Source organism: Pituophis catenifer, unplaced genomic scaffold (genome assembly GCF_029215685.1).
Source record: "Pituophis catenifer annectens isolate HBS135680 unplaced genomic scaffold, rPitCat1.0.hap2 SCAF_1, whole genome shotgun sequence".
Classification (NCBI taxonomy): domain Eukaryota; kingdom Metazoa; phylum Chordata; class Lepidosauria; order Squamata; family Colubridae; genus Pituophis; species Pituophis catenifer.
Window position 1 is genome coordinate 149,844,265 of NW_027256881.1, and position 22,950 is coordinate 149,867,214.

Here is a 22,950-nt window from a genome sequence, read left to right on the forward strand (position 1 = left end):
GCTGAACCACCTTTTTAGTTGTTTAGAACCACATCGGCTTTTAGTAACCACAGCCGCTCTTGTTTGATAGATCAGGCAGGGAAACCAGCCATCTTCTCTTGGTAGTCTACTAGAAATCAACATCTTAAAAGAATGCTTTATTAGCTCCTCCCCTGCCAGCCCTTTCTTGTTCTGGTGTCCTGGAAGGTAAACTTGGGAGTTCTACCTCCACAAAGGCTGGAATTGCAAGCCCAGTGCAACTCACAAAAAGCATTGGTAAAAGCAACAAAAATACTTTCTTATTGAATCGTTCAACGGGAACGCGTCAAGACTCATTAAGCCAAATAGGTCCAGCCGCAGTTCAGATATCCTCTGTCCCACCATGAGCTCCATGATGGAAGAAATCTCCGAATCACCAAGTTGAAAGGAGTTGGGCCAAAAGTTAGGAAAATATGGCCATTCTGCAGATCTTGGATCTTCAGTCCAAGACTGATGGTAGCAGTCAGGGAACATACAGAAGAAACTTGGAAAGTTCATGTTGAGAAAAACAGACATTTAATACGCTCCAGGGATGTAGTTCTGCTGGCTTGAGTTGAACTATTCCATAATCAACCAGATTAACACACATAATTGCTGAAACCTGGTATAAGGCAGACGGCATAAATCCACTTATTGGAAATACTGACTGGATTCACAAATCACATTAAGTTATAATTTGCTTAATCATGATTTAATAAATGATAATTTGCTAGGTTCACATAACACGCAAAAGCAAACACACCATATTATGGCTTCATATGCTGTCTGAACCCAGCCAAATCTCATATGTGAGTTGCACCATCATAAAACTCATAACGAAGAGAACACCATTGTGCAGCCTTACATTTTATTGTTGAGCTCTGTGAGATTGGAGGACAATCCTTCCTAATTGGTTGAACCTTAATTACGCTAAATTACAATTTCCAGATAGGACTGTAGTGAAGTGACCACTCCCCATTCCCACAACAGTGGCAGTGGGTGCACATGACCAATTGAGTCCCCAGTTTCTTCCAAGCAAAGGAAGCTGGGATCTAGTGCAATTACATGTACCTAGTGAAGACATAGTTGGATTGAATTTATCTGTGGAGACACAAATGCCATCTTGGATTATTGATGGCTCTATACCCTTTTAAACAGAGTAGAAGGTTCTACTCCGTATGTAGCATCAACCTGGCCAATTTTTGAGTTGTATTCCAGCGTATAGATGGCATTGAGTTGGGAAAGGGTCTTGATGCTAATGCTATGAAAAATATCTTTGCCAGACACTGAAGTCAGCAGCTCAATGAAGCTCATTTTTCACAGTTTTATACAAAAAAAAATTTAATAAATATTTTTCAAGATTTATTGCCAGGAATAACACATCAAGAGATGTATTTTCATGTTCATGTAACACTAATATTATCATACAAGTTATCTCTGTGATCCAAGTGGTCAATGTTTGAATCCTTTTTTTTTTTAATTATTTGATCATCCAACTTTTGTAATAGCACTTTGATTTCCTTATTTCTTTTAAGGCGGGCAGTGGAACCTATGCAAACCTGTACAGTGGTCTTACTGGACATTCTACTGTTCAAGTATTCAACGACTAGCTTATTAGAATACTTTCTACATACAGTAGATTACAAAAAAAAAAATCAAATCAAATCTACAGGTGGTTCAGTTTTATACTATTTTTGGTGGGGGGGGAAATCAAGAGTTTACAAAGTAAGATTTTGGTGCTTCCAACTTCACACACTAATTTTTTTTTTAATTACATGCAACCACTCACAACTCTCACATTTCATCTACAGAAGTTATAGCTCCTTTGTGTTCCCTTAAGCTGCTCTGAAGCAGATGATCTGCCTGTCATCCTTTCCTTCCTTCCCTCCCACCCCATCTTTAAAGCAGCCAGAAAAAAGAGAGAGAGAGAGAGAGAAAAAAAAACAAAAAACTAGATCTAACTGCCTTGGCTGGTATTTTACAAAAAAAAAAAAAATATGAATGTGATACTATGGAAGATGTTTCCAAAGGAATAAAAGAGACACATTTGACATCATACAAAAAAGTCAGCATCGAAGGCTCAAAAGCCCTTCCTATTGTTAAAAATTAAAAATAAGACAAAACAAAATTCAGAACATTTAAATTTTGGCATGTAGGCAACATGTAACAACGAAAAAAAAAAAAAGGTAAAAAAGTAAAGAAGCCATAAGCAATACAATGCTATGAAAAACCTTCAGCTCTAAACACATACATATAAATAAAAAAAGGAATGATATTTAAGGCTCTTGATTATTAAGTTAATAAATCAAATATACACAGTGATTAATAAAAAAGAATTATTTACATAACTATACAAACTTCTACTTTTGACACATTTTCCTCTCAATTCTTCATTTTTTTTTTTTACCAGCAACTGCTGACAATGAATCTTCCTGGTCCCTCCCTTCCCGCAAACAAAACAAAACAAAACAAAAAAAAATTACAATAAAAAAATAAATAATAAACTTTTTTTTTTTTTGATAGTTGCTGTGGTTCTGAGCTGCAAAGGCACTTTCAAATACAGAACTAGTTGCATGTCACCATAAAACCAATATACAAAAGAACTCTAATTCAATAAATAAATAAAACATATTTTTTGTTCTAAGACTACAGAGTGCGATGTCTCAAAAGAGAAGGAAGGAAAAAAACTAAACAAAACAAACAGACCCACCAATATGTATATATTTCTTTCCTGCTCCAGGAAAAAAAAAAAAACCAAAATAAAATCCTAGCGATTCCTTATGAAACCTTTCTGGGATGCGTCAGCTGCGGCTGAATTGACAGAGGGGGCACTTTTTGACTAGTTTTGCATAGATGTGAAATGCAGCACTTGGTAATCCAGCCAACCACAGCAACTATCACTGCCAGTGTAAGCCAGCTTGTCAAAACTTTAAATTAACACAGGGATATTAAGCAAATAATAGCCTTAGACTCAAAATATTACACAACCGTTTTAAGAACTACAAGCTCCGAGTTGCCTTAGATTGATAGGTAAAGGCCCTGCACGGCAGCACCTGCTGTCTGCTATACAATATATTCCATTCGATTTAGACTTTGTGCGCTTTCCAAGTCCCGGTTGTCTTGTTTGTTTGTCCAATTTGGGTGTTTTGTAGGCGTGCCGTTGGGTGGCTTTTCATCTCTGTCTACTAACGTGTAGGTTGCCTGTTTGGCAAATCGGGTTTTCTGCTGGTGCTTGTCCATGTCATCTTCTTCCACCTCTGAGTTGTGTGTCCTTATTTTGGCAATTTTGGAGTTCTTGTTCTCATAGTCTTTGATCGGCACAGCGTTGGCCCCGTGTTTCTCTATGGGGTTCTTGATCTGGTTCAATTGCTCCCGCACGTTGTTGGTGGTATTGTCTTCCGAGGCGGTGTGTGTATGAGTGCTCTGCTTTCGCCGCTTCCTGATGCACCAGTAAAAGGCAGTGACCAGGCAACAGATCCAAGCCACAGTTAAAATGGAGCTGAGTAATGGAACCAAGAAATCTGGAAGGCAATTGAGGTTAACCGTTAGTGCTTCAACAAGTGGGGCTGCTCCTTCCTTGAATGACAGACCTCTTTGCCAACCTTCCCCTACCTGGTGCTTCATAATGTCAAATTTGATCCTGGTGCCTGGGGAATTTGATGGTTGAATGCCAACATACTAGGGGTGGGTGGGGGGTAGAAAACATTTTCCCCGTGCTAATGAATTCATTGGCTTTTTTAACTTTTAAAAATTATTTGTAAAAGATGCAGACTACGATGTTACACAAATTTTTAAATACCAAAGCTGTGAGCAAGGAAGGCTTCCTTTTCCTTATGTTAGCGACAGGATTGTGCCATGGGAAATTCTGAAGGGTTGACCTAACTAGAATTGGCTCATAGGATTTGGGTCCAGACTGTCTCATTTACAGAAAACCTACCAAAATCAATGGAATCCAGACTAATTATGTCTAACATGTCTCAGAGATTTATAAAGGTGTGACTTAAGTATTACTAAGCCTGCATGTAATCCTTGATATCGGATATTGATCTTCCTACTTAAGGGTTATCGACATAGCCTAATTAACATTCTAAGAAGAGCGATGTTTTTCTTTTATTTCCTTGTTGTAATGTTAGTTCAACCAATGGGTTGAGGTCATATATGATACAGGGTCTGGTTACTTACTGCCTGTCACCCATTACATCTGTCTGGCTGATTTGATCCTGTAGCGTTGACAGGTTCTAGGTTCCTTTGATTAAACAATGTCTTCGCTCAGGACCTTGGAGCATCTGCCCTCTAGAACTAGGTCCCTGCCCTCCAAGATCTAGATGGCCTCCACACTGCTGTCGTTTAGAAGAGCTGTGAAGATTTGGCTCTTCACTCAGGCCTTCAGGGAAAGGGGGACCCTTCACTTCATTGCACTTATCTTTTCATTGTTTGTGTTAAATTTTAATTTGATTATTGTGAACCAGCCAAAATCATGTTGCATACAAATTTATTATTATCATCATTATTATTATTCAATTCCCCCTTCTATTCAAGACCAACATCTTACTCATTCAATAGTATGTCATTTGCAGAAGCTGAAGAATGGGGACAGTGTTTAGTAAGTTTCAGTACCTGAGCACAAAAGAAGATTATATCTATGGTCCTTGTAAGGCTAGTTCAACTTTGAGCTCTACCTAAGAACAACTTTTATTGGATCAAGCCAAAGGAGATTCGTCTCCTGTCAGCTAGAAACAGGGGCATTCAAAAGGGGAATAAAACAAAATTAAAAAGTTCGACTATTATTGTGCAATCTGTGTCAAGAGGCAGGGAAATCTGGTGATTCCGGTAGTTCAAATGAGTATAAAGATTTATTGCAAATTTGAGCTCTCTACAAGAATTGGACCGACTGATGGTCAAAGGAAATTAGGAGATAAGAAAGGCATCAAGATGGGCTGAACTTAGATCTCTTTTGGGCACACAGGGACTCCTGACTGATAACGCACTTGATCCCTTCCTCGAGCTCAGCCTGGTCATCTCCTACAATCAAAGCCTCACCAATGCATATAAAAGGGAGTCGGGCACTGGCAGCTTGCCTTTTCTGACCCCCACACCTAAACATGCCCCTTGAACCAGGGTGGATAAAAATCAATGATTTTTTTAAAAAAATCAAAAAAATCAGATTTTTTTGATTTTTATTGAATTTATTTTAATAAAAAACTTTTGGGGTAAAAATCTATTGTAAGATAGTTTTCTATTTAAGATACATAAATAATTTAGTTTATTCAGCATGAAATGGAGCTTAGTTATGTAGCACAAGGCTGTATATTCTGCAACACTGGGACTATCGGTGAGTAAACAGCGGGTCAAAGGAGTAGCAGAGATGACAGTTGCTCTTTAAAAATTATGATTTAAATCGAGTTGATTTAAATCAAGTCTTTTTACTAGTGATTTAAATCATGATTTAAATCGACTCGATTTAAATCAAATCCACCCTGTCTTGAACAAAATAAATTCAAGCCGTGTATTAGAACTACTATTATATTTGGAAACACTTTTATCTTACAGTCATCAAAGGCACCACTTCTAAAGCAGATTTGAGAGAGACTGGTTTGTCGACTTTGTTTAAGAAAAAGAAAAAAAAAAGTAACCAACCACGTCTCAAAATAATTTACCTGTTTTGCTCTTAATTGGCCGCCTCTGGACCCGGACTTCTGCAACAGCTGCAATAAGTGTGCTATTCCCATCACGTTTGCTGACCAGATCGATAATTTTATCAGTTATTTCCTTTACTGGATTATTTTCCTCCTGGATATCTTCAGCAGACTGAAGGGAGAACAGTACAGCTATATTTTAGGGAAGGCAGAGTTTAAAAATCAGCTGCTACTTGAAAAAAGACAAAGGCCTTTGAGAACAGTATGGAACCCAGGGTAACCCAATGTGGGAAGCTTTCGTCTGAATCAATACAGTACAGGCATGGATTCTGCTAATTCAGCAAAAACAAGACTATTAATTACATGCAATTAAAGTTACCCTCCTACTTTTCAAAACCGTTCAACACATCCAAACGCATTGCCGAATTTACAAAAATGCCCACTGTGTTTCTTTTATTAACTCAGATTACAATGTCCCATTATCAAGCTTCCAAGGTGGCTAACACAAAACCGCTCTTGCGTAAAGAAATTGATCTTAGAAAACAACAAGAAACAAGGAAAAACAAAAGCCAGAGAGCCTGATTTTTCCCTTGTTGGAATTAATACCATCCAACGCAGTGGAAAATGGCAAGGGGAAGCTCTCCTTTTCTCTCCTCTCCAGAGAGCGGCTGGGGCAACAATCTCCTCCAGACATTTCAAAAGCCAGGCTAAAGCACCCAGGCCCAATCACGGGATAGACTTACAATTGCCACGTGAATTTCATTGCTTGCCAAATGCGATGGCTCACAGGTGATATAGAGAGCATATTCAATGGAGACATTCCTCAAGATATTCAGATTCCGCAGCTCGCTGCAGATATGCTCGGTTGTCAGACCCTATGGGGGTGGAGTGGGGGTGGGGTGGGGAAACAGCATAGGCAAGAAAGCATGAGAACCTGGACAGCAGAAGATTATGAATCATTCATTTTATCCGGCTATAGTTACACAAGACTCCTTGTCTCCATGTTATAACTGGAGCTGTATATTCTGCATTTGCTATTTAGCAAAGAGGATCATTATAAAATAATCAACCTGAGCTTGCAAAAGTAAACTCAGTACAGAGACACACTTATCATAGCTGCCCGATGAGACTTGCACCAGGAGTGCATTTGCAATTATATTCCTAGAGGGTTTTTTCCGAAAAAAAGTAATAAGCGAAATGGCTTTGAGGCACTTTGCTGACTTTGGCAATAAGAAAACCAAATTAAGTCACTGCTGACCGAAGCTTCTTGCTCAGCCCTGCAGGAGTCATCTCTGCCTAGATTTTGTCAAAGATTTGATGTAAAGATATGATGAGAAAGCCCCATGGAGGACACTCAGGGCAGCTTGGGAGAAACCTGAAGTACCACTGTGTGCAGATGGAATTTTTTTTTATTGGTTCTCTAAGTTCGCAGGTGAAACAGGACTGCTACTGCAAAGCAGATTGTTACTAGGAATTTCTTGGGTCCTTCCCTGGAATGGGCTAACTTACCGGAGTCATCATCTCTTTGTTGAAGGTGAAGGTAATGTTAGCACAATGTTCCTGATAATAAGAATCAGAACTGCAGGTCATTTTCACTGGCTGTTGATTCGATGGCCAGCATTCGCCCACATTGTCACAGGGTGGGACAAAGCAGTGATCGGCTTTAACAGGATGACAGGTGTGGCCTGCGGGACATTCACTATGGCCCTTGGCGTTTATCACACAAGGCTTTGGGCCGCACCAGACCTAGAGATAAGCGAACAGTTAATTGTTAAGTGCCCCTCTGAAACAGGGGGGAGCGGGGGGAAGCAAAGGAACATGTTGGTCCAGAGATTTATAGGATGGTACCTTAGAACAGGAGACTTTTCCATTCACACACTGACAGCTATTGCATTCGTCATCCCACTTTGAACCATCTGGAATAATATGCCCACTGGCAACGCAGGGTCTTCCTGAAACTAAGATACAAAAAGCGTTTAAGGAATTCATCTTCAAGACCTCTGATTCAGAATAAGACTTTAGATGAAATACACAGGAGGGAGGAGGAAGGGAAGACAAGAAAATCATTTACACATCTTTGCTCCTAGCTAAATGAAATATGGCCCGTCACAGATGAGAATACTTGTCTACGAGGCGGGGTGGCGTAGTGGTTAGAATGCAGTATTACAGGCAAACTCTACCCGTTGCCAGCAGTTCGATCCTGACCGGCTCATGGTTGATTCAGCTTTTCATCCTTCTGAGGTAAAATAAGGACTCAGATTGTTGGGGGCAATACGTTGATTCTGTAAACCGCTTAGAGAGGGCTGTAAAGCACTAGGAAGCGGTATATAAGTCTAAGTGCTGTGGCTATTCAGCCTAATAATTGATCCAAAAAGAGGAAGGAGGCTTTTAAAATGTAAGTGGCACCCCAGCTCCTAATTTAAACAATGCATTTTGCTGCAGCTAACTAGAATTATGCAATTTAAATCAGGCATGGAATACCTTCTTGACATCTGGGACCACCACGGCCAGGAGGGCATATACAGCGATATCCATTGATTTCATCTATACATGTGGCTCCAAAAGCACAAGGTGAAGACTGACATTCATTGATATCTGGAGGGGAAAGGAGGAAGATGAGGAATCATAGGTTTACACACTTTAGCCGAACTATCGAGAGTCTTAATCAGCCTGTAAAACTTGATTGTTTTTATTATGAAAGGTTTATTACAGGCAGTCCTTGACTTACAACCATATCTGAGCCTGGAATTACGGTTGTAATTTGTTGAGCTTGTGAAATGAAGCATACCTGTGACCAGAAGTAATTTTATGGCCTTTTTCACAGTGGATTTTAAGCAAACATCACGGTTTTTAACACAACAGTCATTAAGCAAACGCATTCCTTGGAAAGAGCATTTCTTTTTTGCCACAAACTGCTCCTATTTTCTGTATCAATGAGATGGATGGCACCTGACCACAAAATGCTGCAACCAGTTGTAAAGCTGACCCTACCCAACATGCGGTCATGTGACTGGATGGCAGCACACGTGACCATTTACTATGGCCGGGGGGGGTGTTTTATGGGATGCAAAGTCCACTGTGACTTTGAATGATCATAAAAATCACTGGTTATTAGCTGACAATCCCCTGTATTACATTTATTATTTTTATATACTTATTATATAAAATAACAACAACAACAAAGGAATGCCGAATACTTATTTCAGAAGTTCCAATAATGCAGGAATCTTATATTGGGCTATTAATAATGTTCTTAGATTTTTGGCTAACAATGCCCCTTTCAACATATTGACTCTTCTGAAAACAACAGCTTCAATTACATTTTGTATTCTATACACCTGATTGGATTTCTGTCTCTTAGGACGTACAGCTTTTCTTTTATTGGTAAGTTTCTATCGACAGGGAGCCATGTTCGCTATTTGAAGGTCTGAGCCCAAGGCAAAATGTATTCTAATTAGAGAACATTTCCTTCTGAGCAGTTTCTTCGCCATAAGAAAGTCCATTCTCAGAAGGAAAGGGCAGAGGAGAGAAAATGGTTTATCCCTTGCAGCCCCTCTTGAAATGCCTTTTCCTTGGAAGGAGGAAACTGTGACTTTTGTGGGCCCAATTCAGAAGGAAAAAAAATGGGTAGCTTTTGAATACAAATAAGGAAGAACTTCTACACCACACATTCTTAATTTGTGGGATTCTATTACAGTGGTGTGATTATTCATTTATTTAAAACATTTATATAGACGTCCCATCTTTCAACTAACTCTGGGTGGCTCCCAATCAAAAATTAAGAGTCATATAAAATATTTTAAGAACTGGAAAACCCAACCAATTAAAACATTAAAAACAACAAAAACTGGTGCCAATCAATTCTAGTGTGCGATCGTCTAATCTCCCAATGCTTGGGAGATTAGCCAGGTCTTTAAAGCCTTATGGAAGACTAAAAGGGTGGAAGTCCGCCAAACTTCAGGGGGGTAAAGTGTTCCCATAAGGCAGGGCCGCCACAGAAAAGACATTGAATTGAAGACCACTTCCATGGCAACCACTACTCAAATGAGCCAATTTGCAAAGCTTTAAACCAACGTTTTTGAATCAAACCATTCTAAAAACTTACTTATTCTGCAGTCAGGACCTGCAAAACCTGGAGCACATTCACAGCGGTACCAATTTTCTCCATCCACACAGATTCCATTATTGTAGCTGTTTAGGAGGAATAAATGGGGAGCAGGGGAGAGAGGAGGGAAAAAAAATAAAATAATGAAAAAACTTTTGGTTTTTACTTCCACAAAGTACAGGGTAACTTTCAAAATGTAATAGATTTCTAAAACAGGAACTTTGCTGCCTTGAACTACAATCCTTAGCATTCTTTAACATTGACTCCGCTATCTGTGGCTGCTGGGATTTAAAAGCCAATGACGCCTGGAAGGTCAGATTGTCCATTATAACCCATTCTATATATGAACTATTTTAAACATACAGTTGGCAGTTAACGACAGTTGGCAGCCAGACATCTTTGTAGAACTCCTGGCTCTCTACGGATAAACAACTATAAGCCCATGTATTTGCCATATGCTAAATAATTTATCTAAACATACACACATGAGTTGTATTCTACTACAAATTGCACTGGCTTAACAAGGCATAGTTAACTATATATAGTTATATATAGTGTGTGCTGACTAATCAGTTTGTTATTTAATAGAACAATAATAAACACTGCAAAGATGGAGGATGTCTTGAAGAATTTGATAGGACATTTTCAGAGAAATTCAAAGGCTTTGGAGGAAGGAGAGGCAATACCTATCCAAATGTACAACACATGACTAATAAAATGGAATCTTCTAAGTCAGGGATCCCCAAACCCCGGGCCGTGGCCCACTACTGGACCGTGAGCTGTTCGGAACTGGGCCGTAGTAGTGGTGTGCAAGCTAGCGCATGCACATCCCCACTTGTGCAAATGGTGGGCATGTGTGCCCACCACTTACGCATGCGCACAAGTGCAAACCATCCCCTCTTCCCCACCCCTCCCCTCCCCCATTGGTCCGCAAAATTGGAAAGGTTGGGGAACTCTGTTCCAAGTAAAGATATCTACAGCATAAGTAGAGATGACAGTCCAGGGAAAAAGGAAATGGCTTGGGTGGAGGCTTTTTCTTTCCCCATTCATCTTTTTTCCCTCTGGGCTTTATTCAGATGCAAGAAAGTGACTTACCAAGGATGTGGACTGCAGTCATTTGTATCTGCAGAGAGATCAAAGAAAGGCAAAGTTAGGGGAAAGTATGGTAAGAGAAGCTGGGCAAGGCATGAGTGATGGATTTTCTTGCGGATGGCCTCTAAATCTTGGTTTCATTCTTTAAGCTGGAAATTTGGATCACACAGATTTTTAAAAAAAGGCCTTGCTGACTACTTTCCAATTAACAAACCACTGACAACATTCTACTTTTGTACAGTAAATGAGAAGCCCTCCTTCAAAGCTCTATTACTCACACAGAGTAATTTTTCTCTTTCTCTCTGCAGCTTTTGAAGCGACTGGCAAGGCTTTTAGACTCTTAGTTATTTAACAGTGGCAACAGCTACAGGGCTGTCCCAGATTTAATGCATACACACAGGTATTTTTAAAAAAATCATTCTGCTAAAATACTCAGAATAATCAGGAACGAATCCCCCCCCTCCCACAGAAAGACAGGGTTCAGTATGGACATAATAGAACTCCTGGGCTCAATTGATACATATTTAGAATGGTAAAGAATGCTAACTTTTGTATCTAGGCTCAAATAGAGGGACTCTTGTGCAATTCCAGAGCTTGGTCGGCATCCAAAAGGAGGATTACTGTAAAGAGTCTCCCAGGGAACTGTTTTGAATGGTGGCTGCGAGGGAAGAGGGAGGCAAAGCCATGTGGAGAAGCAAGTCCACATCTGCCTCCACTTATCCTGTTTGCCACTTTTCTCAGGCCCAGGTCAAAGCTCCATCCTACACTGTCATTCAAGCCAAAGGAAAGAGGTGAGGTTCAGGTCCCACATCCAACAGCTTCCCATTTCTGGTTTCAATCTCCAATTCCCCAGAGCACCGTTGGCTCAACAAAACCCCTCTAGATGTATTTATGGAAGGAGGGGAGGGAGAGAACTTACTCTGCGTGCACGTAGGTCCTTCCCAGCCTTCTTTGCAGACACACGTGAAAGACTCTCCACTTACAACACACGTCCCCCCATTATGGCAGGGGCTTGGCAGGCAGCTGCTGTTCCGTGCTGTAAAAAAGAAACATAAAAAGCTTTGCTGCCGGTCTCTTCGGCACACACCTCGGGAGAAGGAAAGGCGAGGAGCCACAGGTTCGTACCTATATTGCAAGTGGCTCCATCCCATCCTGCAGGACACATGCACTTGAAGACGTCGCCCTCATCGTAACACGTCCCTCCGTTGTTGCACGTGGCTTCGTCACACTGACTGTCACCTACCCGACAGGGAAAAAAACCAAAAGAACTTTTTTTTTCTCCCTCAATAATAATGCTTACTAAAATTTAAAAATACAAAGATAAAGAACTAACATGAACTAAGAAGGAAAAAATATATGAAAATGACATTATAGTAAAAAGTGCAGAGAAAAAGAAAAGAATATGTAAAGAGAAAAGAAGAAAGATAAAGAAATGATTTCCTCTTTTATCAAGACAGGCAAGAACAATTTTAGTAAATTATCACCTACTTTAACATTTCAATAAAAGGCCTTTTCTTCTCATATCTCACCTCCTATTTATAAGCAAATTATAAAGCCTCATAATTCAGGCCTTATCAGCAAAAGCCCATTAAGAGTTACCAGAAATAACAAGATAGCTATTTGAACCTCAATCAAATAATTCAGTTACATATTTCTTTCCTTTAATACAGTAATTTATCATTTCCTCTAAAAATACAACCTCCCCTCTTTGCCATCTCTTATCTATAAACAAATCTTTAAAGCCTCATTTCAATCTAGTCAAAGCTACTGGAAGGGAAGCAACATGTTAAGAATCTTGATCTTTGATTCCTTCAAATAGCATCCCACGTTAACTTATCATTTTCTCCTTCTTCCCTTTCATAAATTAATTCATAAATTTAACACATACCAGGAAGAACATATATAGTTTAACCTCAACCAAATAACCTAACTTTTATATTCTTCCCAAATCCTGTCTATCAACAAATTTTGAAAGCCTTGCCATTCAGTCCTGGTCAAGAAATTCCCATTAAGAGCAATTGGAAAGAACATCATATATATTTTAACCTTGATCAACTTTACAGTCCTTCTTTTTACTTTTAAAAAGTCAAGTGGTCAAAATGGGTGATGGGAGAGCTGTATTCAGCTTAGTTCCAAATTCATCAGGATCTGACACACCCCTTTTGTTTTAAACAATCTATTGCTTAAAGCTTATTGCAATGTTCTCTCTCCCATTCAGCCATGGTAACTTACATGGGCTAACTGTGTCCCTCCCTCTCCCTGTCCCCCTCCCCCCAATATAAGCCCTAGTCCCTCAAAGTTGCTGGAATTTTCTAACATATAGGGAAGGTGTAGAGCAGGGGTCTGCATCCTTAAACACTCAAAGCCATTTGGACCCATTTCCCACAGAAAAGAAAACACTGGGAGCTACAAAACCTGGGTGGGCATGGCCAACTCAACTCCCACCCAGTCACATGACACATACCCCAGCCATACCTACCCAGGTTTTGTGGCTCCCAGTGTTTTTTGTGGGAAACAAGTATGTCTCTCTCTGTGTCTCTGCCTATATATATCTCTCCTCTCTCCCAGGCCAGGCAAGGAGTGACTGGAAGGGGAGGGCGAGGGGTGGGGCCCGCCAGTGGTGGGTTCAGCCAATAGGGAGCCACAGCAAGGGAACGAAAGAGCCACATGCGGCTCCAGAGCTGAGGGTTGCTGACACCCAGTGTAGAGAAAAGGAAACCATCAGGTTGTGGCTGGGAACATTTCCCCATTGATCCCTATATTCAAATTGATGCAGTTTTCTGACAAGAAATGGGCTCTGAACTCATGAAAGGCAGAGATTGGCATTATGTAACTTCAACACTGGCATTCATAAACCAGCTGGCCTTGAACCACAGGATGCTTTGTCTATGGAGATTCTCAATCATCCAGGTCATGGCTGTCCCAGAGGTGCTTTTTCAAAAGGCAACTGGACTTTGTTTTTGCTCCAAGACATTTTGCTTCTCATCCAAAAAGCTTCTGAAGATCTTCAAGCAAAAAACAAAGTAAGTCCAGTTGCCTTTTGAAAAAGCATCTTTGGGACATAGGGTACTTTGAACACTTCAAGGGCAGAAGAATAGAAATCCACCTTCTACTTGGAAGACTATCACCTCACTGAGTGAATTCAGGCACAAAACATGACATTCTGAATACCACTACCCTGTTTTCCCGAAAATAAGACATCCCCTGATAATAAGCCCAATTGGGCTTTTGAGCACATGTGCTAAAATAAACCTCCCCCTGAAAATAAGCCCCCCCCGAAAATATTTAAATGCAGAGCTGGAAATCAGGTAAGATGGCAAGAGGAGCCCCATCTTGTTCCACGCGCCCCCAAAATAATAAGACCTCCCTGAAAATAAGGCCAAGCACTTATTTCGGGGTTCAAAAAAAAAATAAAAAATAAGACAGGGTCTTATTTTCGGGGAAACACGGTAGTGGAAGTCTGGCAAAGCTATTAAAAACACTTACGTGAGTGGCAAGTTTTTCCTTTCCAGCCATTTTTGCATTCACAGAAAAAGTCATTGACCAAGTCTCGGCACGTCCCTCCATTGTGGCAAGGGCTTTTACTGCAATCATTGATATCTGGAGATAACAGAGGAGAATGTCAGCTGGTTACCCATCTGTAGTAGCTAAAACTATTTATAGTGTGTGCTTCGTCTGCGTATTCATATTCCTCTTTCTAGCCTGTAGTTCCTAGATTAAATGGTGCAAGATCTTGATGCCTATCGCCTGTATTCTGCACTCCGTCCCTGGGTTCTCTTTTGGAATCCCTTGGAATGAAAAACAAGACCTTATAATTACACCTTTTCCAGGCCAAAAGGGTCCTGGGTGTCCTTGGGACACTGCAGGCATGTGGCAAACCCCCCTTGAGGTTAGTATTATTGTCACAAAATTAAAACTGAGGACAACAGTAATATGGCATTCAAAAGGTAAAAGATTCTTTTCAGGTATAAGCTTCATAAAATGTAAGTCTGCTAGATGCCTAATGGTGTTAGGAGAAGAAAATACCTAGGGTGTAACTCTGCAAAATACGTCAGCAATTTATTCAGCCCCTAGTGTACAGGTAGTCCTCGACTTACAGCAGTAGTAACTGTTCAGAGTCATAACGGCACTGAAAAAAGTGATTTATGACCATTTTTCACACTTACGACCTTGGTAGCAACCCCATGATCATGTGATCACAATTCATATGCTTTGGCAATTGGTTCATACTTATTGCAGTGTCCCCGGGGTTGTGTGAACAGCTTTTGCAATCCAAGCAAAGTCAATCGGGAAGCCAGACTCAATTAACAACCGTGTTACTAACTTACCAAACTGCAGTGATTCACATTAACAATGGTGGCAAGAAAGGTCATAAAATGGGGCAAAACTCACTTAACTAATGTCTCACTTAACAACAGAAATTTTGGGCTCAATTGTGGTTGTAAGTCGAGGATTACCTTTATTTGCTTTGCAATGAAAGCATTCCAATACTTTAGCTACACCAACTTTATACTAAACTCAGATCACTGGAAGCCAACATTCCCTTAACCATATAGCAAGTTTAGACAGGGCACTTCAGGCACACAGATAACTAGATGGAGCAAAAGGACAGCTAGAAGAAAGTTTCTCCTGTGCACGATATCCTTTTTGTTAAAGAGCATTTATTTCATGCCTTATGTGAGCACATAGTGAGAAGAAAAATGAAATGCAAAAGTTGCCCTTCCAGTGGTGCAACAGCTTGGAACTTATACTCAGATTTCTCTGCCAAAAAAAACCCTCAAATGCCTTGGGAAAACTACATTTCCCAGACTTCTTGGCTGGCTGGAACATTGTTCCAAATCTATATACTGCTATTGATTTGGATGTTGAAGCCGTTGCTTGGGGCATTATTGTTTCGTTTCTGTTAATGCTTTATGATAGCTCTTATTTTATTTATCTTCGGTAAGCTGCTTTGAGCTGCCTAAAAGCGGCAGTGAATAAAACCAATAAATAAATAAGCGCTCTCAGCTATTTAGAGAGAGATGAACGTAAGACAACCATCCTGAGTATCTCAACAGCAAGAAAATCAAGTAAGTAAACATAAAGCATCAACACATAAAGGGCTTGTGCCCACATAAATGGGCTCAGGCGTGAGATCAGAAAAAGCAACTATTTGGCTTTGTGAAAAGAGAAAGAATTCCTCTTTGCCTAGCCCAACATCCAAATTAAGACGAAGGAGGGTACAAAAGTGGGCAGGATAAACCATTCATTTCCTATTTCCACAACCTGGGGTAGAATACACACTTGCAACTTCTAATGTTGTATAGCCTACAAACTCAGAAAACTATTTTCTCCTGATCCAAATCAAGATCCCCAATTCTCTCCGATATCTAGGCGGGCTGCCCAATAAATGAAGCCCATGGTTGTTTTCAAGAGATTTCTCCTCCCTTCCATCTTCCCGTCCGCTGGAAAAGGAGGAGCCGCTTACTTGCTTCACAGAAGGTGCCCTCCCAGCCGTCACTACAAATGCACTTGTAGGAGTTGATGCCGTCGATGCATGTGCCCCCATTTTTGCATGGGTTGCTCTGACAGTCATTGATGTCTGCAAAACAAGGATTGAAAAAGAAATGAGTAGACTGACGGTGCCCTTTAAAAAAAAATTAAACAGGGAATCCAAGTTGAAAAATATTGTGTTCCCCCCCCCCCCCCGAACAAAGCTATTTTTAGCCCAGTCCCTAGAGATGTCAAGATTAAATCTGTTGCATTCAACATGCAACTGCTCTACCCTTTGCCTGGCCCTTTGTTAAAAAATGGAAAGCAGCCTAATAAAAAAAGAGCTTATTTTTTAACACACACACCCATGCTTTAAACATTATGTAAGGCAGTCAATAAAAATGGCAGGGTAAATTTGCTGTATGCTAGTAGAAGCCTTCTGTACACAAGCCCAACTTAATGTTATAATTTATTAAAAAGTTAAATATTCTAAGTCGGAGACTTCTTAATAAACAATTTTCCCAAGGCTCCAATCTCAATTCACTGCAGCAGGAGGAAAAAGAGAACTCGGCAGGGTTGAAAAGATGTATGAGGGCCAATACCATATCCCAAAGACAAATGTTCTTATTATTTACACAAGGAGTTGCAAACTTGGATGTAAATGAGAGGAATCAAGATAAGCATCTCCAAATCTTACTTTCATGACAGTAGGTGCCAGTGAAGCCTTTGTTGCATTCACAAGTAAACTTGCCGCCCGCTTGGCTCTTGCACTTGCCGTGGGGGCCACAAACATTGGAAGAGATATAGCGGACCCCTTCTGGGGTACTGTTAGAAGCGACAGCAACAGTACAGCTGTCAATCACTGCAGAAGAGAGACAAGCAAGCAAAAAAAATGAGCCCTCACTGTCTTACCAGCAGCTTTATGGATTCTCCATGGGTTGTTGCTGATGCGGGGAAAGTACATTCAAATTAAACTAGGTTTTAAAGCAGGGTTTTTCCCAACCTCGGTAACTTTTAAGATTTGTGGACTTCAACTCCTAGGCATGGCTGGCTAGAGAATTCTGGGAGTTGAAATCCACAAGTCTTCAAAGTTGCCAAGATTGGACATTCCTGTTTTAAAAGCTTGATAAGAAAGCAGAGGGTAGATGAGGAAATGCAACACAGTTCAACTTGGGAAGAAAAATGGTTTCCACTTCGGACGGATCCCATCACTTTCTACTTTGAACATATCCGCTTCTCCCTTGCAATGTCTTCCACCCAGCCCCAATATTTTCCAGAACGTGGTATGCGACCTTCAGTCCCAAAGAGCAGTATACCTACATCTTATGACTCCCTCAATATTGCTATTAAAAAACCCTTAGAAGTGTAAAAAGATGATTCTAAAGCACTTTGTGTTTCTAAGTATCCCCAACTCTTTAGGAGCAAGAGCATCACGTAACCAGGAAGGCCTCAGGACTAAACAATTTTAGAATGGGCTTTGAAGCAGATAATTTGGATCGGATGGGTTTGAATTAGATTTCTCCAAGTGGGCAGAGCTGGGATATTCTGCGGTTTTTAAACTTACTTAGAAATGAATGCATGATAAAGTTACTGGGCCTTCCTCCTCGAAATAGCAGGAGATCAATGGCTACTAATGCATTTAAAGGGCATAACTTAATATTCAGTGTAATCACAGAAAACGGGGTCTGAAGGACCTATGTTGCCTCATGGTCCATGCCTGCTAACCAGGGATGAAATTCAGCAGGTTCTGACAGGTTCTGGAGAACCAGTAGCGGAAATTTTGAGTAGTTCGGAGAACCGGCAAATACCACCTCTGGCTGGTCCCAGAGTGGGGTGGAATGGAGATTTTGCAATATCCTTCCCCCAGGAGTGGGGAGGGAATGGGGATTTTGCAGTATCCTTCTCCTGGAGTGGGTGGGAATGGAGATTTTGCAGTATCCTTCCCCTGCCATGCCAAGCTGATCTGACGGGATAAAGGATTTTAAGTTGGGTTTTGATAGGGGTTTTAAAATGATTTTAGTTGGGTGTTTTAAATTCGGCCAATGATTGAATTATTTTAATTAAGTTTTTAAAGTTTTGTTGTATATTGTTTTTACCATGGCTGTTCACCGCCCTGAGTCCTTCGGAAGAAGGGCGGTATATAAATATAATAAAGTAACTAAACTAAACTAACTCACCAAGCCATGCCCACCAAGACACACTACGCCCAACAAGCCATGCCCACAGAACTGGTAGTAAAAAAATTTGAATTCTACCACTGCTGCTAACCTAACACAGCACTGATTACGCTGAGTCACCAGAAATATCAGACCGACATCTAGCTCAGGTGATGTTGGAGACTGAATTTGGGGCGTTCTGCACAAAGGGCATCTATCATTGTCCCCGGGCGAATGAGCGACTGCTACACTTCCTAGCGCAAAGGTTCAAAAAGCATACCTTCACAAGGAGTCGAGCGGCAGTGATCTTTGAGGTGGGAACAGTTCTTGCCCTCGTAATCATCCGGACAGTTGCTGCAGAAATAATCGCTCTCGTAATTGAAGCACTGGGCCCCATTCTGGCAAGGGTTGGGCTCGCAATAATCTACGTCCAACTGTCAGTGATGATGGTGGAGAGGGAGGAAAGAAGAGAGGATCTAAGTCAAAGGCTTTATTCATCTTCTTCCCACGGTCACAGGAAGGAAATGTGGAATCTGACCTTTTTTATCTGCCACCTCTACTGCCTTGTGTATGCCAGACACAATGCAGCTCTCACCAGCCTCGCTAAAATAATACGGTTATCAAACGGCATGCAGAGGCTGGGTAGAGACACACTGAGCGCTTGCAACCTGAATGCACACAAACGCTCCCCAAGTTATGAATTCCCACACCTCACTCTTGATGGCTGTTTTTTTTTAAATAAATAAATAAATAAAATAAAGCGTCTATTAACACTTGCTCACTTGAATGCAGGTATTCAGCCTACAGATCCAGGAACTGCACACTGAGTTAGCTCTTATCTGGAACCTGCCTCACCTGACAGATGTTTCCCGAAAAGCCAGCCAGGCAGAGACATTGGAAGCCATTGATTTCATCTTGGCAGTGGCCCCCATTCAAACAAGGGTTGCTTGCACATTCATTGATGTCTCTCTCGCAGTGATCCCCGATATAGCCAGGTGGACAGAGACAGCGATAACCGTTCACTAAATCCTGGAAAGACAAAAGGGTGCCAAAACAAAACAAAATGAGATGAGTTTACCTTGCCAATAAACACAAAGCATTCACACATGCAAACAATGCAAAACACAGAGAAAGGGCGTTTGATGTCCTAGGACCGTGATGGTGAACCTATGGCATGCGTTCCAGAGGTGGCACAGAGCGTCCTCTCTGATGGCACCCGAACCGTTGCCCCAGTTCAGCTCTGCTGCGCATGCGCACCTCTTGCCGACCAGCTGGTCTTCGGGTCTCTGCCACGCATGCGTGGGGGACAGGAAATGTCTGGGGGACAGGGTGCATGTGTGGGGGCCACGCGCGCATTGCATTTTGGGGGGTTCAGGCGCATGCATTTGCGCATGCGCACTTTGGGCACTCGGTCCGGAAAAGGTTAGCCATCACTGTCTTAGGATGGTGTTAAGAGCACAACTTTACACAAGCCCTTCTCTTTGGACCATGTGCGCTGGGACCGCTGGGACTTAGAGGGAGTCCTCAAATATGAACACCACTGGGACCAGAGTTTCCAGGGTTAAATGAAATGGTTGTGAAGTGAGTCATGCTGAATTTTATGAACTTTTTTGCCACAGTGAACTGAATCACTGCAGTTGTTAAGTGAGTCACATTGTTGTGAAGCAAAGCTGGCTTCCCCCCCTGACTTTGCTTGTCAGAAACTGGCTGGGAAAGTGGCAAATGACCATCACATGACACCAGGACGCTGCGACCATCGTAAATACAGGTACTCCTCGACGTACGACCACAACTGAGCCCAAAATGTAGGTTTTTAAGTGAGAAATTTGTTAAGTGAGTTTTGCCCCGTTTTACAACTTTTCTTGCCGCATTTGTTAAGGGAATCACTGCGGTTGTTATATTAATAACACGGTTGTTAAGTGAAATCTAGTTTCCTCGTTGACTTTGCTTGTCAGAAGGTCGCAAAAGGGGATGACATGACTCCGGGACACTGCAACTGTCATAAATGTGAGTCAGTTGCCAAGCATCTGAATGTAAATCACATTACCATGGGGATGCTACAATGGTCATAAGTGTGAAAAATGGCCATAAGTCACTTTTGTTCAGTACTACTCTAACTTTGAATGGCCACTAAACGAACTGTTGTAAATTGAGAACTAATCCCGCACATGCTGATTACCAAGTGTCTGAATGTTGATCATGTAACTGTGGGTATGCCGAACTGGTTGTAAAACACTTTTTTCAGTGCCACTGAACCTTCAAAAGGTTGCAAAATGAATGGCCATAAATCGAGGACCACTTGTGCGATGCAAATCCACTGAAGGGCAACGGGGAAGAAATCAAGTTGCTGCATCATCAGAGCTAACCAGACAGGATGAGGCAACTGACGCTGGTTCATTCCTGCATATGCAGTCTGAAATTCATAGCCTAGAGCAGGAGTGTTAAACTCAAGGTCCGGGTTGCAGGAGGCAGTCGCAGCCGAAAACGGAGCTCGGGCCTGCAGGCACCCCCCACACTAGTGATGTCAAACTGGACACGCCCACCCTAGCAATGTTCACCCTGGCCCCCTAAAGTCAAATAGAACCCTCATGTGGCCCTCAATGAAATCAAGTTTGACACCTCTGGCCTAGAGGGATATACTTAAGTTTACAGGAGGACGACCCTAAGGATGGACTCATGGCACTATAAAACCCTGTTTTTGTTCTACAATTTTTTACCACTTTGATAACAGCCTGATCCTCCTTACTAAACTAAGCTGAGAAAAAAGGAGCAGAATAGAAGTGGGAGGAAATTCAGGCCTCTCTCGCAGCCCCCTTCCCTGAAAAAAAAAAAGGGAAAAAAACGTATACATTTTGTGCTCACTACCTAATTTGTGGGTGAGCAACAATCTGTTCCATGTCAGGCTGAACTCCCGTTTCATGTGTAGAAGCCCTCCTCTTTCTAACTGGTGAGAGAATTAAAATGAGAAGCCAGCAGGAGCAGAGCAGAGGGAGAAGTGTGCCAGTTTGAATGAAGGATAGGCTAAAGATGGAATCCATTAAAATATAGACAACTGCTGGTAGCAACAAATTATGCATTCCCGCATTGAGATTGCTGAACATGCTTTAATAGCATGTGATTGTGTAGCTTTCTAAAGTGTGAAAAATGACATAGGAAGGGTGTTATGAAATTGAATGTCCCTGCAAGGGAGCCTATACCATTAACCTCATTTTGCGCTTATTTAGCATAAAATGATTTTCTCTTCGTATGCAAGGGTCTAGTTCACGCATCATGCTAAGTCTTAATGTGATCATTTCACAGTCGATTAATCTGATGGAAAATCCACCCGTTATACTTATGGTGTGTGCAAACTATCCATGATTGTAACCAAACCATGGTTATGTGCTTCGTGGGCAGGTTAGCGTGTTGACCCTAGCAGTAATAATACTAAGCAAGACAAGCATTGAGCATTAACATTCATTTCTAGAATGATCAGAAAAGGCCTTTTCTACGAAACAATGTGGTAATAAAATAAGCTTCCACAGATGGACCAATGAGGGAGGCAAGTGTATGAAATAGGATTCCTTGGGATTTAAAGAGTAAAATGGTTGAATTTAGATTTGACTGGCAACCTTTCCGAAGGGGAGATTTTGTTTCACAGCAGGAACGCTGGGCCGAAATAACATGCAATCCAGCGCCACAACCTTTCTGAACCAAGTGAGTAACTCTGGCTGTTGTAGGGTGCTTTAAGGAATTTGATTTTTGTGAATTCAATTATGGAGCCTCCCAATCTGTTCCCTGGATTTGCTTGTTGACTAGAACTTAAAATTATCTGTGATCTTTCTCCAACTGACCACTGTGGAGCTTAACTTAAAAAAGAGGAGGAGAAAGATGGAACCTTAGAGGCGTATTTTGAGAGAAAAGATTCTTTCAGTGAGAATAATGAGGACTTCACTCCAGTGGTGGGTTGCCCCTGGTTCCGACCGGTTCTATAGAACTGGTAGTAATAGTGGCAGGAGGCTCCGCCCACTGACCCGGACGTCATCCTAAGTGATCTGCGCATGTGCGCGCGTGGGCATGATGCGAACCGGTAGCAAAGGTAAGTAGAACCCACCCCTGCTTCACTCCTCTCCCAAATCCCATTCTCAGATTAGCAGAAATCTAGCCAAAAATGACACAAATTCTAAAGAGATTGTGCTGCCTATTCATTCTTCATCACTATTCCCTGCTGAAAAATGGCACTAAGACCCATCAGAAGGGAATCAACCCTTACTTACCTTACAGGTCCCTCCATTCTGACACTGTCCCACACAGTCGTCAATATCTGTAATTAAAAGAAGAAAAAGAAAAACACAAGCTTGAGTGGGAAGGCAACACAGCAACTGAAATCCAAGATTGAAAAGAGAAAGAAAAAAAAAAAAAATCAGGGGGCTCTGTAGCTCTAGCTAGATAAACTCTGTGAAGTTTCCTGCTTGCTTTCCTTGAGATAACGTTATTGTAAATGGGTGGGAAC

The 22,950-nt window shown here is 41.4% G+C and overlaps 1 protein-coding gene across 1 annotated transcript in view; it reads right to left on the reverse strand.

The window, feature by feature from the left end:
• Positions 1-1,486: 1,486 nt before the first annotated feature.
• The window catches only part of JAG1 (jagged canonical Notch ligand 1), a 60,443-nt gene continuing 38,979 nt past the window's right edge, over positions 1,487-22,950 (reverse strand). The window contains exons 11-26 of the mRNA XM_070933060.1: positions 22,715-22,761; positions 19,314-19,487; positions 18,739-18,892; positions 17,000-17,164; positions 16,298-16,411; positions 14,317-14,430; positions 11,956-12,069; positions 11,750-11,866; positions 10,834-10,861; positions 9,739-9,824; positions 8,115-8,228; positions 7,482-7,591; positions 7,143-7,379; positions 6,377-6,508; positions 5,655-5,805; positions 1,487-3,518 (exon numbers count right to left, since the gene is read on the reverse strand). Coding sequence (XP_070789161.1) covers positions 3,061-3,518; positions 5,655-5,805; positions 6,377-6,508; positions 7,143-7,379; positions 7,482-7,591; positions 8,115-8,228; positions 9,739-9,824; positions 10,834-10,861; positions 11,750-11,866; positions 11,956-12,069; positions 14,317-14,430; positions 16,298-16,411; positions 17,000-17,164; positions 18,739-18,892; positions 19,314-19,487; positions 22,715-22,761 — 2,315 coding nt within the window. The 3' untranslated portion in view covers positions 1,487-3,060. The remainder of the gene's footprint in view (positions 3,519-5,654; positions 5,806-6,376; positions 6,509-7,142; positions 7,380-7,481; positions 7,592-8,114; positions 8,229-9,738; positions 9,825-10,833; positions 10,862-11,749; positions 11,867-11,955; positions 12,070-14,316; positions 14,431-16,297; positions 16,412-16,999; positions 17,165-18,738; positions 18,893-19,313; positions 19,488-22,714; positions 22,762-22,950) is intronic.